This window comes from Typopeltis vanoorti, chromosome 2 (assembly GCF_054136105.1).
Source record: "Typopeltis vanoorti isolate ZY-2024b chromosome 2, IOZ_Tvanoo_1.0, whole genome shotgun sequence".
Lineage (NCBI taxonomy): Eukaryota > Metazoa > Arthropoda > Arachnida > Uropygi > Thelyphonidae > Typopeltis > Typopeltis vanoorti.
The window spans coordinates 46,991,841-47,008,825 of record NC_143550.1 but is presented as its reverse complement, the minus strand read 5'-3'; the positions used below and the strand labels follow the sequence as shown (position 1 = coordinate 47,008,825).

At 37.2% G+C, this 16,985-nt stretch overlaps 1 protein-coding gene across 1 annotated transcript in view; it reads right to left on the bottom strand.

The window, feature by feature from the left end:
• LOC150108984 (acyl-coenzyme A synthetase ACSM3, mitochondrial-like) overlaps window positions 1–16,985 on the bottom strand; it is a 305,232-nt gene that overhangs the window by 206,834 nt on the left and 81,413 nt on the right. The window contains exons 4-6 of the mRNA XM_090404749.1: window positions 13,973–14,091; window positions 8,345–8,403; window positions 6,431–6,491 (exon numbers count right to left, since the gene is read on the bottom strand). Coding sequence (XP_090260875.1) covers window positions 6,431–6,491; window positions 8,345–8,403; window positions 13,973–14,091 — 239 coding nt within the window. The remainder of the gene's footprint in view (window positions 1–6,430; window positions 6,492–8,344; window positions 8,404–13,972; window positions 14,092–16,985) is intronic.

Genomic DNA, 16,985 nt, shown 5'->3' with positions numbered 1-16,985 from the left:
GTTTAGTCCCGTAGGTGTGGAAAGAGGGGAAAATAGTTCCACTGCATAAAGGAGGAATCCAAGATTACTGTTGCAAATTACCGCCCGATAAGCATATCATGAGTCGTTGTCAAGGTCTTGGAGAAAGTAGTCAAGGGAAAAATACAGGAATGGATTGATGATGATGAGATACTGTACGGGGGACAGCATGGCTTTGTGAAGGGTAGATCATGCCTCAGTAACTTGCTCAAGTTTTAGAACACAGTGATGGCTGAACTGGATAAGGGTAATGGGTTTACAGTGATACTGCTGGACCTGGCTAAGGCATTTGACAGGATACCACATGGAATTCTAATCCGTAAACTACAACATATGAATGGATAGAGGGTTGGTGAGATGGATAGGTGGGTGGTTGATGGAGAGATATCAGAGAGTAGTTTATTCAGGAGTAGAGTCCAAAAGACGGCCTGTGACTACTGGTGTGCTGCAGTGTTTTCTGTTCTTGGACCACTGCTGTTTAATTTGTTCATTAACGACATAGGGAAGGATCTAAGAGGAACAGTTCTTTTGTTCCCTGATGATGCAAAGTTAGGTAGGGCAATAGTGAATGCAGAAGATGTCAAAATCTTGCAGGAAGACTTGGATAGATTGGAGGTCTGGGCTAAGGAGAATGTATGTCAATTTAATGTGACAAAATGTAAGGTTATGCATTTTGGGGTGAAAAGATTAGCAGCAGTATACCACATTGGTGGAACTGTACTCCAGGAGAGTGATGAGGCCAGTGACTTGGGAGTGTTGGTGGATAGGGAGATGAAATTTAAGGGGCACATTGCAAAAGTGGCTAAATCAGCTCATCAACTCATTTGGTTGTTGAAAAATACTTTGATGAACAGAGACAAGTAAGTTATTGTACCTCTGTACCAAGCCTTGATAAGACCTCATCTTGACTACTGTGCCCAGATTTGGTCACCGAGGTTTCTTCTTGATGGGGAGGAGGTGGAGAGGATCCAGAGGTGAGTGACCAAGATGACAGCAGGTCTATGGAATGAACCTTATGAGAACAGGTTGAAGATTTGTGGGTTGCAGAAATTAGTTGATAGGCAGAAAAGGGGAGATGTGATTGAGAAATTCAAATTGCTAAAGGGTTTCTATAGGATTAATTCAGAGGATATTTTTGAGATCAGGACTGGTGGTGGGAGAACTAGGGGACATCTATGGAAGCTGGGCAAGAGTGTGGTTAGCATGGGTGTTAGAGCTGGGTTCTTTACTTTTAGAGTGGTAAATGAGTGGAATAGGCTGCCAGAGTCTGTTGTGGGTGCTATGACAGTGAATGAGTTCAAAGCAAGGTGTGATAGATACTGTGAGAACGTCGAATAGTTGTGTGGACATGATGTTTAGGGCCTCTCTCGATGAGTCTAAGGACTCCTTGGAGTTGCCTGAAATAATAATAATAATAATAATAATAATAATAATAATAATAATAATTTATCCCCTTCAAATTTTGGAGACCAAATCTGAGGACAATAGTCTCAGATTTGGTAATAATAATAATACATATCACACATATGAGACACATCCAAAAAAGTAATAAAAATCGTAAAGAAATACAACCTTACAACTACATAAAAAATTGGCATCCCTTATTCACTCCTCCAGAGATCAGTCACATACCCTAGACCGACCAGGTTCCTTGCCATTGCAAACTCTCCCACCATGACCAAACAGGCAGGACAGCCAATATCAGAATTTCTGTGGACTACATCTGGTTCCACCATCATAGTCATTCTAGTCTTGCTAACAATGCTTTGGAAACCCACAACGGGATACGCTGATGAAGGTTCACTCTATTGCACTGCAGCAAATACAAGAGGCCATTCTTGGCTGCCTCAGCCATCAGAAACTTTCCAAATCTGAACAAATTTGGGTGCATGAAGTTCCCCAAGCATGCATCATCAGATCTTCGATCTAATGGCCAAGACTACCCAATTTAGCCCACTAGGGAATGCTATTTAGGACTAAGCCTGACTTTCATTGCTTTTGTTTAGCTTCATTTGCCCAGTGTTAATGCCTGTGTGCACATATTGTTTTGTGATCCCTAATGACGGCAATATGTTGCCAAAATATTGGAAATATTAATTAAAATTATAATTAATATTCACCATACATTATTGTAATTTCCTGAAAAATAATAGTTATGAAAACAGACTGGCTGAAGCAGTAAAACAACTCTACAGTTTCTAAACAGTTATGCTGATAGTAGGAGAAAGAGCACACGTGGAAGATTGACTTTAGTTGCTGGAGACAGAACACTAGTCATATCTGCTGAAGATACAGTGGAAAAATGGTCAATGAATATTTCGTTTGACCTCCTAGGAGTCAAAGACTCATCTAGGAGGTCCTTTTATCATACACAGAGCACACTATACTGGACTTTAAGCACACTCAAATTCTCTGCAGACACCACACTCTCAGGAAAGGCATTTGAATCATTCACAACTCTGCATGCAAAAAACCTACTTCTCACACCCTGCTCACACCCTCTTTATACAGTTGCCAGGGATGATCTCTGGTTCTCCCATGATCTCCCACTGTTTTCTGTGGAACCACTCCAAAATTCATCCTATAACAACCCCTTACTAAGTTGTAGTCTCTATCATATCACCCCTCTTCCTCCTATCCATTAAACTCTGTAAATTCTATCTTCTCAAATCTTTCCTCATATTATTTCCTCATTTGACATTCCAGAAGTCATAAACTACCTTAGTCAGTCGCCTCTGAACATTTTCCAATATCTCTTTGTCCTTTTGAAAACCAGGTGAGTGACCAAATCTGGACACAGTAGCCCATGTGTGGCCCAATCAAAGCCTTATACAAAGGAACAAGAATCTCCCTACTTCTACAAGTCGGTGTTTTTCGCATCACTCCCAGAGGTCATTGTGTTGTCTTCACAATTTTGGCAACGTGTCCCCTAAATTTCAGATCCTTATCCACTATCATTTTGCAACATTTTGCAACATTGAACTTGCATCCCCATTCCCAATCACTTAATTTCTTCAAGTGTTCTAGTAGGGCCACAACATCTTCTCTACTCTTTATAGTTCTTCCCAACTTTGCATCATCTGCAAACATCCGAATATCTCCATCCAAATCTTCAACAATATCATTAATATACAAGTTAAACAGTAATGGCCATAAAACAGATCCCTGAGGCACACCACTAGTCACTTTCCTTTTATGGGATATTGCTTCACCCTTACACAACTTGTTGATATCTATCAGATAATAGCCAGTCACCGATTCAATGCACTAATCTAAGATCCAATCGCATCTGCTCTAGTTTGACTATCAACTTATCATGCGGTAATCTATCAAAAGCCTTTGCAAAATCTAAGTATATTACTATGTATCCCTCTCTTCTATCCAAGGAAGCAGTCATCTTATTGTAATAAGTAAGTAGATTACTAAAACATCCTCCCTTTAGCAAATCCATGCTGTCCATTAAAGATAATACCATTGTTGTCACCCAACTCTGGATCATAGTGCTCACAAGCTTCTCCAGCAACTTAACCACAATACCTGACACACAGATAGGCCTATAATTTGATGCTTGATTTCTATCACCTCCCTTATGCAGCTGCACAATCTTGCCCTCCTTCCACTTTTTAGGAACTTGACCAGTGCAAGATTCACGTTAAAGAAATATGTCAAGGCAGATGTCAACTCTCTGGCACTTTCCTTTAGAAGACATGATGATAAGATGAAGTCCCACAGCCTTACTAGCATCTAGTTTGCTCAACTCCCCATACACATCTTGCTCACTTTCAGTCAGTCTCTCCTCTCCATCATGAACTGCTCTCAATCTCTCCATGAAGTCACATTCACAAGACTGAAAGATCTTTATGAAGCTCATTAAGTATCTCTACTATATCTTCTGCAACAGCTGTCTTTATACCATTTTCTCCAATGTCATCCTTTTATAATCATTCTTTTTTTGCTGGCTACATATCGAAAGAACTCCCTAGGATTATTTTTGGCTTTTTTAGTAACTCCTGCTCATACATCACTTTCGCTACCCTTACCAACTAAGTCACCTGCCTTGCCTGGTCTTTGTAATCCTCGTGGAATTGGTTATTACCATGTTTCTTATGCTGCCTCCATAATGTCCTTTTTTTCTGTATTGCATGCTTAATCTTTTTATTCATCCATTTCACACCCTTATTTAACCTTCTGACCCTTGGAATACATTTAGACATTGCTTCTACTAGATAGTTCTTGAAAATCCCCCGAGCTGCATTGATCTCTTTTTGGCTAACTCCTCATTCACATGCTGCACCTGCAAGCTGTCTCCTGAGCTCTTCATAATCATCCCCCTTGTAGTTCCACATATACCCTTTTCTCACAGAGGTCCTCACACTGCTAGCAACCACCCAGGTAATCACTTCATGGTCACTCTCACCAATTAGTCGGTGATTGGGCACATTTATAATTGCATCCTCTGATGAGATGATCAAATCCAAGATCCTCAATCCTCGTGTGCCCTCTGTTACATACTATCTGAGGTAGTTGTCCCTCAAAAAACTCAAGAAACTAATTTTCTTTACTTCCAGTTGCTATCTTATCATCACAGTCTATATGGCCATAATTAAAATTGCCCATAATGATTACCCTTTTCTAATTTGCTTGGTTAATTTGATTATACATTTCATAGTCACTGCCATCCACATTACTAGGTCTATAGCAACATCCAACTCCAACATCCAACCAAGTATTTCATTCTGTTGACCTCTATCTCACACCATACTGCCTCAAAACTGCTGGCTATTTCCCTCTTGCATAGCCTCTATATATAAGTAGCTTAGTCATGAAGATACTTCATGCACAAGCTTGTTTGCTTAAACTCGGATAAAAATTTAAACAATAATATAATTTAATGATATAATCACGTAATCACAAGAAAGATATTTATTTAACCAAATATTTCGGTCTGGAAATAGCAGACCATCGTCAGTGGTATTACAAGAACAGTTTAAAAAATACAAGCTAGAATACTAAAAGCAGCTCTGTCTGGTAGGATGAGCTTGTCACTGAGAACCACTGCTGAGTAATGAGTTAAATAATCCTTTAGATCACTCATTCAGGGATCACCATATTTTTGGAGAAGACCCACACAGACACAAAGCTGAAGCAGTCTTGATCACTGCATTTCATTGGGAAATAAGAATTTCACTTGGAGATGAGCAGTCAGTTCTTGATGGCAGCTTATGTAGGTTGATGCTTTGTTTTGCTTGATGGTGGGTTTTTGCTTTCCACTGGGCAGAGCTGATGCTACAAGTTTTATGTGGTGGAATCACTGCTGAGTTTAAAGCAGTGTAATGAGTTATAAGATCCTTTGAGTTACTCACTGAGGTTGGAGTGAGCTGAAGGATTGACTACTTTTTTGGAAACAACCCTTTACTTATACATTGACTTGCTTCTAAGGAGTAGAGTAGAGTAGCTCTGCTCTGTAAAGCCTGTAATGAGAATTTGATGAGTTTAGGAGTGATCCTTTTGGATCACTCAGTGACATTTAGAGTGATCTTGTATATTGTTCAGAATTTTAAGAGAGGTACCTCTGTACTTAAACTGTGCCTCAATAAAGGTACAAAGTCAGGATAATGGCACTTCCCATAATACACAGCATTTTACACACCCAGAAAGGATGTGTGCCTTTGAATTATGGTATACTAAGTCAATTAATGTGAAGTCATTAGCCTCTATATACAAGTAGTCTAGTCATGAAGATATTTCATGCATAAACTTTGCTTGGATAAAGAATTAAACAAAAATATAATTTCTTGGCATTTTAAATTTAATTCATAACCAAGTAAAAAAAACTTTCTACCATCCAGACATCATTACATAAAGACTTAAAAAGAGGGATAACGACTTCCTTATCCCTCTTTTTAATTTCTTGAAGTCCAGCTTTACTTATTATTCACAACCCATCATCATTATAATACATAATCTTAATATGGGATGTTCATTTTCATCTTCCTGTTAATGTCTTAAGTTCAATGGCACATCATGTCTAAGTTCATTTGATTTGATAACTTATATAGTAACTTAATTAATACTATGATAAAGGTTATTCCTGTCTGCATAACTTGCCATGTATATCAACTGCATGTATTCTCTGGCTGGATTGTCTTTGGGGGAAGGAAAGCACTGTCATCTCCATATCAGTCCTTATAAAGGTTCTTTTTATCACAGAAGAGATTCAAACATATCTTTGCAATCAAAAGGCATCACCATAATACAAATGAGCAAGAGATGTGATGCACTTTTACATCAAGCAGTAAGAGACTCTCTTACTGCTTGATGTAAAAGTGCAACACAAAGATTAATATATATAGCTAGAGAGAATAAAGTATCTAAAATTTATCTGATACAATTTACATTATTAATCACTTACCTGATGGCTTTCAGGTAGTTTTTCTTGAGCTTCACTGAAGTTTATCCAACCCTTTTGATCCCTAAAATGAAATTATTGTCATCATCGCTGTCAACCCAACTCTTAGTCAATTTGCACTTAAAACTCATTTAGTGTTACTTAATCAGTGAGATGACACGTGAAATTGCAAGGACTGAATGTTGATAGTGAATGGGAAATGGTAAAAGGAAGTTTGAGGGAAGTAATAGCAAACTGCATGCCTAGAGTCAGGAGAATAAATCAAATGAAAATTAAATGGATGAATACCAATAAGCTAGGGCTAAAAAAAAAAAATTGTGGAGGGAATTCAAGAAGAAAGGTGATAGCAGGCACATGAGTAGTACAAAGTACAGGTCAGAAGGGTAACCAGTGTAGTTGTTGTCTTGTCCTTTGAAGAGTCTTAGATGTTTCCATGTGCTCCATGAACTGCTTTGGCTATGTCAGTGATTTTGTTTGTGTAGAGCTGTTGTTCAGGATTAGGGTCTATTGCTTGCAAGGCTGCTGTAATTGCTGGACAGGTAAAAATGTGAGTGAGTGTTAGTTCAGTATTAGGGCAGTTGTTGCAGTTTCTAAATGTTCTCATATCATCTGTATTGATTTTCATTCCTCTATAATTTCCTGTTCATAGTCTTGCTATCATGGTGAAGGTCTTTCTGTCAGCATTGATTTCAGGAAGTTGATGTTTTATCACTGATTTCAGTGGAATTAGTTTAGCTTTTGCTAGTGCATTAGCATCAAAGAGTTATGATGTCAGTTTCTTGGTGAGTTCTCTGGCCTCTTTTTCCAATTTATCAGCTGCTTCATTGTAATCAATGCCTACGGTACCAGATTGTAGTTTATTCAGGAGCAGAGTCCAGTAGTAGGCCAGTGACTAGTAGCATGCCAAAAGAATTTGATTTTGAGATGCTACTATTTAACTTGTACATTAATGATATAGGAAAGGATCTGAGGGAAACTATTCGGTTGTTTGCTGATGATGAAAAACTGGGTAGAGCAATAGTTAATACAGATGATGTTAAAATTTTACAGGATGATTTGAATAAACTGGGCAAAGAAGAACAGATATCAGTTTAATGTGGCAAAGTGTAAGATTATGTATTTTGGGGTGAAAAGATTACCAGCTCTGTGCCACATTGATGATACTGTACTTCAGGAAATTGATGAAGTTAGGGATTTATGGATGTTAGTGGAATGGAAGTTAAAGTTTAGAAGGCATATTGTAAAAGTGGCTAAAGCAGTTCATCAGATTACTTAGTTACTGAAGAACAGCCTGACAAGCAGGGTCAAGCATCTTATTACACCTCTTTATAGAGCGTTGGTAAGATCCCCAATCTTGACTACTGTGCACAGATCTGGTCATCTGGGTTTCTTGGGGATGATGAGGAGGAGGAGGTTGAGAGAATTCAGAGGCAAGTGACAAGATGATAGCAGGTCTATGGAATGAACCTTATGAAGATTTGTAGATTACAGAAATCGAATGACAGTTGGAAAAGGGGGTAATATGATTGAGACATATAAATTACTGAAGGGTTTTTACAAGATTGATATGGAGGAAATTTTTCAGAACAGGTCTGGTGGTGAGAGAACTAGTGGCCATCCTTGGAAACTAAGCAAGAAGGTAGTTAACAGGGTTATGAGGACTAGCTTTTTTTTTGCTTGGAGAGTGGTGAATGAGTGGAATAGGTTGCCAGAGTCTGTTGTGGGTACCATGACTGAATGAGTTCAAAGCAAAGTATGGTAGAATGGAACCCTGTTATGAGTTGAGGAAGTGAAGTGAATCGAAAATTTTCTACTGATCAAAATTTAAATCACTATATTATGAATAACTTGATGGTATAAGGCCCACCAATAAAATAACATGAACATTGCTAACAAAAAATAATTCTTTATATTAACCTTTTATTGTCCGAAGTAACTAAGACCTTCGTTTTCAGTGATGTACACACTTCGGATACCTAGTCAAAAACAATTTTTAGAAAAATCTGAATGTTACTCAATATTGAAAATGTACACAAAGAATTTAAGACTTCAAAAACTGTGTCAAAAATTTAAATATATGAGGGATGTCCAGAAGTAAGTTCCCTTTTTAAATATTTTCACTGCAGCACTACGATCGCAATGACACACATGCATGCGGAGTTTGTTTGTTCCTTAGCAAGGCGTTGGTGCCATTTTCAGACAATCTCACAGTGCGTATGCATCTTGGTGTGTGTTTATAATGTCTAAGAAAATCGAATTGCTGCTGCATGTGAAATTAGGTCAGTTATCCATTTCTTGAATGTGAGGAATGTTAAAGCAGCTGTAATTCATTGGCAAATTATTGAGATTTATGGAGAACATGCAATGAGTGATTCAATGGTACAAAGATGGGTAAAACTTTTTAATGAAGGCAAGACAGGTATGCACAAGGTGCATACCTCTTTATGCACTGGGTGCCGAAGTTGCTTACAGAACAACACAAAGTGAATCGGCTGGGCAGTGTGTTGGAATTCTTGACACACTACCATGAGGATGGTGATGCTTTCCTGAGCAGACGTATCACTGGGGGATGAGACTTGGGTGTCACATGCAACCCCTGAATCCAAACAACAGTCCATGGAGTGGAGGCACACCTCATCACCAGTCAATACAAAATTGAAGACAATGGTTTCCACTCAGAAAATCATGTGCACTGTGTTTTGGAACAGACAAGGAATTTTGCTGGTAGACTTCTTGGGTCAAGGCTCCACAATAAATGTATGTGCTGCCAAACCCTTAAGAAACTGTGTCATGTGATCCGGAATAAACGATGTGGCATGCTTACCAGGGGCGTTGTTTTAATTCATGATAACACCCATCCACACATGGCTGGCATAACACAACAACTTCGGCTGGGAACAATTCCATCAACCCCCATATAGTCCTGACCTCATGCCAAGAGACTTTCACCTGTTCAAACATCTGAAATCCAGTGATTTCAAGACAATGCTGAGGTCAAAGAAGCAGTCAATATGTGGTTTGCATCACAGGCAGCAACCTTCTACGATGAGGGTATACAACTCTTGGTGCCCCGTTATGATAAGTGCCTGAACAATGGCAAAAATTATGTAGAAAGTAGTGAAAGATGTCTACTTTAATTTCAGATAAAGTTTTTTTTGTTGTAAGTATATTTTTGTTTCTCTGACAGTCCATCAGAACTTACTTTCTGGATGTCCCTCATACAAAAAATACATCTGAAAATATCCTCCACCCCAAGAAATACAACCATATAAAAAATTGGCATCCCTTATCTGCTCCTCAAAGACCAGCCAGGTTTTTATCTGGTAGCTTGCAATTGTGCTGTCCTACTATGGCCAAAATAGGACAGTAAATGTCAGAATCACCAAGCACAAAGACTACAACCTGCTCCATCACTATGACTCAGAACTGCTAACACATTTAAGAAACCGAATACATGATATGCTGGAAAAATGCCACCTTAATTCAATCTAGCAAATATAAACCCAAGACAACTCAAGAAAATCAATCATAGAGCCCACTTTATTTCAGACATATCCTGCTAAGATTAGGTACCAAGAGATAGCAGGACTTGTTTGCTGGTCTCTTCATCTTTTGCCACTTATAATTAGTGATAGTCTTGAGTCAGTTATCTCTGATTGGCTAATGGATAGGCCTAGGCCTATCCATTACAAATAGTCAATATAGGGCTTCTCATCAGTGGGAGCCACATCCAAAAGTGATACCAAGGTTAAAGTAATGTAGAGGTCATATTTCCATATGCGAGTAGCCAAAAGGTGTCACACCTTATTACTAAAATACTCTGGATTAGAGATAGATGTTGGAAGTTTTTCCACTTAGTTATACTATAAATTAAAGATGCCAAGAATTATATTCTTGGTTTAATCCTTTATCCAGGTGTAAGCAAACAAAGTTTGCACTTGAAGTAACTTCAGGACTGGGCAACTCTGGGTCTGGCTCCCACTGATAATACCTCAATAAAGGTTGAAACTGGTCTGGGTAGTGACCCTTCCCATAATGCTATGCATTATGGGAAGTTATCATGAAGTTACTCCACATGCAAACTTTGTTTGCTTAAACTTGGATAAAGGATTAAACCAATAATATAATTTCTATCAGCAGTAGTAGATGATATTCGGCCAGAAATTCACATGGAGAGAAGAGGCAAGGAATAAGAAAAGTCTCATTGACTATGTTATTGTTGATAGTGATGTTTTCTCCCTGGTGCAGGACACCAGAGTGTACAAAGGATTTGAAATTGGAAGTGATCACTATTTAGTCTTGAGCAGGATAAAATTGAATTTCATATTGAAAAGAATAACATGTAAGAAAGTTTTAAAGCGAATAAAAGTTGATTAGCTCTCAGATGTGAACTGTAGACTAAAATACACAAAGATTATTGAAGAAAAAATGAAAGAGTTTGAGAACAGGAATCAAACCTTGGAGATTCAGTGGCAAACTCTGAAGAAAACATTGATTGATTCTGCCAGAGAGGCATGTGGTGAGGTTGTGTGCAAGGATAAAAAAATCAGAACTCCATGGTGGACACAGGAAGTTAAAGAGGCAGTGAAGGAAAAGAAGAAAGCATATCAAAAGTTCCTGGCAAATAAGTCAGCTTTTACTCTTACAGAATACAGAGACAAATGTAAGAAAGCTAAACAGTGTGTAAAACTAGCCAAACAAAAGTCATGGGAGGACTTTGGCAAGAATATAGAAAATAAATATCAAGAAGGTGGCAAAATATTCTGGAGGTTGTTGAAGAAGCTTAGGAATGGAGGAAAGAGTACTGTTAAAGGAGTTAGAGATGATAAAGGTGACATGAAAACAGGAGAAAAAGATATCCTTGAAGTATGGAGTAATTACTTTGAAAAACTGCTAAATGAAACAAGCAGTGATGACAGCACAGTGATAAAAAACACTGACCAGGCATGCAGTCAGGAATACATATCCATACTTGAAGTAGAAAAAGCCATCAAGGGCTTGAAATGTGGAAAGGCAGCAGGAGTAGATGATATTCAACCAGAAATGCTGAAGTATGGTGGTATAAAAGTCTTACAGTGGCTGCACTGCATAGTTCAGAAAGCGTGGACAGAGGGATGAATTCCTGATGATTGGAGTAGATCTCTCATAGTACCCATATATAAAAAGGGAAATAACACTGAATGTGAAAATTACAGAGGCATTTCATTATTGATTGTTCCTGGTAAGATATATGCAAGTATACTTGAGAAACGGTTGAGAAGAATTGTGGAAGAAAAGCTTGGTGAAGAACAAGCTGGATTAAGGCCAAATAGAGGCTGTCGGGATCAGATCTTCACTTTACAACAAATAGTTGAAAAAGCATGGGAATATAACAAAGATCTATACTTAAGTTTTGTCGATCTGGAAAAGGCATATGACAAGGTGCTAAGAAAGAAGCTATTCAATACTCTACAGTTATATGGCATATGGGGCATTATATCAAGCAATACTTAGTCTTTATTTGAGTTGTAAGTAAGCGGTTAGAATTGAAGGAAGTACAGGAAGATGGTTTAATGTTAAATCTAGTGTGAGACAAGGATTTACATTATCTCCTCTGTTATTCATTATCTATATGGATCACATTATGAAGGAAAGTGTATTAAACATGATATCAAAATTGAAGATGTTAATGTCAGTTCTTTGCTTTATGCAGATGATGTTATACTTCTGAATAAATCCGCTACAAGTCTGCAAGATTCCCTGACTAAATTGAATAACTGTTGTAATAGATATGGTATGAAGGTCAGCAATAAAAAGACAAAAACAATGAAAATAGGCAGAATTGGCGAAAATATCAACTGCGTTTTGAACAGAGAACTTGTGGAACAAGTAAAACATTTCAGCTACTTATGCACGATTTTTAGTGAAGATGGTAAATTAAATATGGAAATAGATGACAGAATCAATAAAACTGGTATGGTAGGAAGTCAATTGAATAAATTCATATGGAATAAGAGAGAAATTAGTCGGAACACTAAATTAGCTGTATACAAGACAGTGTTCAAACCAGTCTTAACTTGTGGATCTGAGAGCTGGGTCAGAAGTAAAACACTTGACCAAAGACTAGAGACTGCAGATATGAGAGTCCTGAGAAAGATTAGAGGCATGAACAGATGGCATCAATGGCAATATCATATTAAAAACGAAGATATTAGGAAAGAACTTGATATTGTCAGCATCCAGTAATGCATTAGCAGAGCTAATCTCAGGTGGTATGGTCACTTAAATAGAATGGGCGAGGAAAGATTAGCAAAACAAGTGTTCTCTGCAAGGTTGGCAGGAAAACGACCCAGAGGAAGATCAAGATATAGGTGGATTGATACTGTACAAAGTGCCTTAGACAATAGAAATATAAGATCTGATAATGTTTGCAAGTAACAGACTGATTTGGAGGAAAATTGTAGATAGGAAGTTAGTAATGATGTAAATTTTTCATGTGGTACTATCATATCCTGTACACCCCTTAAGGGTACATGGCAAGAATTTGATGATTATGATATAATTTCTTGGCATCTTAACTCTTATGCTTAATTCATTAATACATAGGCCTTTGGATATATTCTGATCAAAGCTGGTTGAAGATGAGATCTTGTTTTTTTTTAGAAAACATTGGATGGAATTTGTATAATTTCCAACGCAATGCAATAAAAACAAGGTCTCATTTAAACAAGCTTTGGTCTGCACATATCAAAGACTAGCCATGAGAGAAGTTACACAACACATTGCAACAATGAGCCATTCATCTGACATCTCATGCTATATTTGGCTTGTGATCATCCAAAGTATAACAGCTATTAATACTTAGAACTCTGTCTGTTAATACTTTTTTTTCTTCTTTATGTTCAATATGAAGATGTTTGACATGATGTATGAATCTAGTAATTAAATGTTGTTCTTTCTAAAGATTTACATGACAAATACTAACTGAAGGTGAACAAACTTTGTTTATTTTGCCAGTTGTTCTTGTGCAAATGTTGTGGAGGAGTTTCATCAGAAATATCCCGACTCTGTTGTTCCTCAATATTCTGCAATTATCGACAATGATAAATTGATGAAGGATTCAGTTCCTTTGGAATATAATTTCTATTCATTCCTTATAAAGCACACACTAAATTCATAGTCATTAAACATATCTATAATTGGTATTTCAATATAAAAGTTCTATATATTTATTCATGGCAGTCTCTTTGGTTTCAGTATCAATTTAGAGGAAAATCCTTTAGGAAAGCATTAGCAATTATAAAATATTCAGTCATTAAATTGCTTTTAGAAAGACTATTCATGTATGACTAAAGTAAGTCTGCTTTCCTGTTTCCTTCTAATGAAACATCTACAAATTTTATTATTCCAATGCTTTATTGTAATACTTAAGTAATGCATATGACTAAACATATTGCTACACAAATTTGGTGTGTACAATACTAGAAAATACCAGTTGTTCTGTGAATTAAACCTTCTAAAGCTGAAATAGTTTATCAAGTCAATAAACAGAGAAATGTAACTTACACTATCAACGACTTCTGACATTGACATATCAGCAAATATACATGTAGGTTGAATTGTTTCAAGTCGGTATTTAAGATCTTTGGCTCTCAACTGCATACTTCCTGATGAAATAATAACACCTGGATAGGAAAAAAATAGATTTTCATCAGTTAGTGAACCTAAAACATGACTACAGATATTCTTTTTGAGACACTCAGGATAAAATACACATGCAGTGCTTAACTAGCATTATATCTTGGAATCTAAAACACTGATGGAAGACATTCAGGCTGTCTGGTGTATGTGTGTGTGTGTGTGTGTGTGTATTCTTCTAGATTGTGATATAAGTATATCAAATATCTCAGTTTTCAGCAGCAGCAATGGTACTGAGGAAACAGATATATCCGTTTCCATCAATACAGCACTCAGGACTTGCTGACCATGTTTTTTGACACCTGCCATAGAATATGCTGGAAGAAACCCACTCTACTCGATTATAGCAAATATATATGAAAGACTTGAATCTGCTCCTGCCTTAAGAAACCACTCTAACCTCAACAAATTTGGTTATATGAAAGTGGCAGAAATATGGGAAACTCTCATCTTCCATATTTCCGCCCAACAGCCAAGGATGCCCAATTTAGCCTACTAGGGGACACTATTTAGGATTTTAAGCCTACTCTCAGTTGACACGTTTCATTTTCATTACTTAATGTAGTGCCTACATGTATGTATCTTACTATATTTTGTTCCCTGATGATGGTAGTTTGACTTTGCAGAAATATTGGAAGTATTAATTAAATTTATTTTAGTTAATATTACTATACACTGTCATTTCTTTAAAATATACAATTATGAGTAGCCAACGTATAAGCCTTACCACCAGACGAATAAGAAAACTATATCCCTCTGCTTCTATGCATATCTTGAGTATATCTCTATATAGATTGTTACTAATGATAAGTAACATTCCACCAGCCTGCTTATGATAAGTTGAGTCCTCTCAAAGTGGAAAATTGGAAGGAAATGGCACCGATAGTTTTGTAAGCGTATGGTGTCAGGTGGCCAGAACAAGATATTTAGTGGAATATTGCTAAAGGCCAGGGAAAAGAGATGGTGATGAGCAGGAAATAGTTAGACAGATCTGCTTGGTGAGTGGAAAGCGAGTGATTGTTATGAGGAGTTTTAACTATAGCAATATAAATTGGGCAGAGGAAGCAGCATACAGTAGTAAGGGAATGGAATTTTTAGAGTTCTTGAGGGATAATTGTCTCAAATAATATGTATCAGGGGAAATACAAGAGTCAAGAGTTTCAGATTTGGTCCATGCATCAGAGGAGCTGATTGTAACTGAGATGTCAATCTTCTACCCTCAATAGCGAGAGCAACCATGCAGTCTTGACTTGGAAGCTGAATAAATATCCAGAAGTTTTGAGGAGGAAGGAATTTATGTGGAATTATAAGGCAGGCAACTATAATAATTTTAGAAATCAGCTTAGGGGAGTTCCATGATGGAAAAATTACAAGGAGGAGATGTCAAGCAGTACATGGGGATGGGGGAGGACAATGAAGAAATATTTATAAATTGCAATAGCAAATAACATTCCTAAAGTGAAGAAGATAAAATGATTCAGCATAAAGTGGATGACTAATGAAATAAAACAGGAAAGCAGGTGAAAAAGAGGTTGTAGAAAAAGTATAAAGAGAGAGAGAGATGAAGAGGAGTTACATGAGGAAAATGTAGAGGAAGACAAAAATGCAATATGAGGAAGTATTAGCTCTATGGAGGAAAATCCCAAGGAAGAATTCTTTCAATACATGACCAGCAAAAGGAAGAATGGTTGTGACCAAATGACTATTAGCTGGAAAAGGAGATAAAGTGCTGACCAATGCAGATGACATAGTGATCTTATTTAATGATCAGTTTATTGAGGCATTTCATCCTGGAAAAGCAGGATTTATTCCTGGAGAGATGGCTCCATTGAACAGCTGTTCAATGCAGCTGTCAGTTCTGGCCGTTCAATAAAAGCCTAGCTACTGGGAAAGTATCCAAAGAGTGGAAGGAGGATAACATAGTTCCATTGCACAGAGGTGGTAGAATTCAGGCATCGAACTATAGACTAGTTTGTATTTCTTCTGTAGTTGTTAAGATTTTGGAAAAATTAGTAATGGATTGTATGCAAAATTGATAAATGAAAATAGTGTTATCTATGAAAGTCAGTGCAGATTTGTTAAAGGGTACTTTTGTTTAAGTAATTTACTTGCTTTTTATAATAAAATGACAAGAGCAATTAATGAGGAAAAGTCATATACCACCATTTCTTTTTTTAAATATTGGAAAAGCATTTGATAGGTTTACAAGTGACAAGTTGATATTTATGCTGCAACACACATGGGATTAGATATCAGATCAGTGAAGTGGATTGAAACTGGCTGTCAGACAGGTCAAATAGTTGTGTATGGGGGCTTGTATCAAGGAAGGGGAAGGTCATAAGTAGGGTTCCACTGAGATCAGTAATGGGACCTTTGCTTTCTAACCTCTGTGCCAATGATTGCAGAACTTGAGAGCAGTGGGAATGGGGGAAGAAAGCAATGAAGGTGAACAGGAAGTATATGAGGAATTGAATAAACCTGATGTCAACAAGGCCATGAGACTTGATAGTATCACCAGGTCTTGAAGGAATGTTCAATGGAGTTAACAACAGCTTTAACTTACCTTTTTTTTAACACGAGTCTATACACTAGGTTCCAGAGAGGTGGAAAGATGGCAAAATTGTTCTGCTTCATAAATGGGGTAATAAGACTAAATCTTCAAATTACAGGCTGATGAAAGATCTGGGGTGAGGACAAGGATTTGGAAATGGGTTGAGAGCGGTAGAATTTTCTTTAACAGACAGCATGGGTTTGCTAAAGGAAGATCATGTTTTAGCAATCTGTTTACTTATTATAACAAAGTAAAGAATATATTGGACAAGGGAAATACAGGTCTGTTGATAATAATAATAACAATAATAATAATAATAATACTGATACT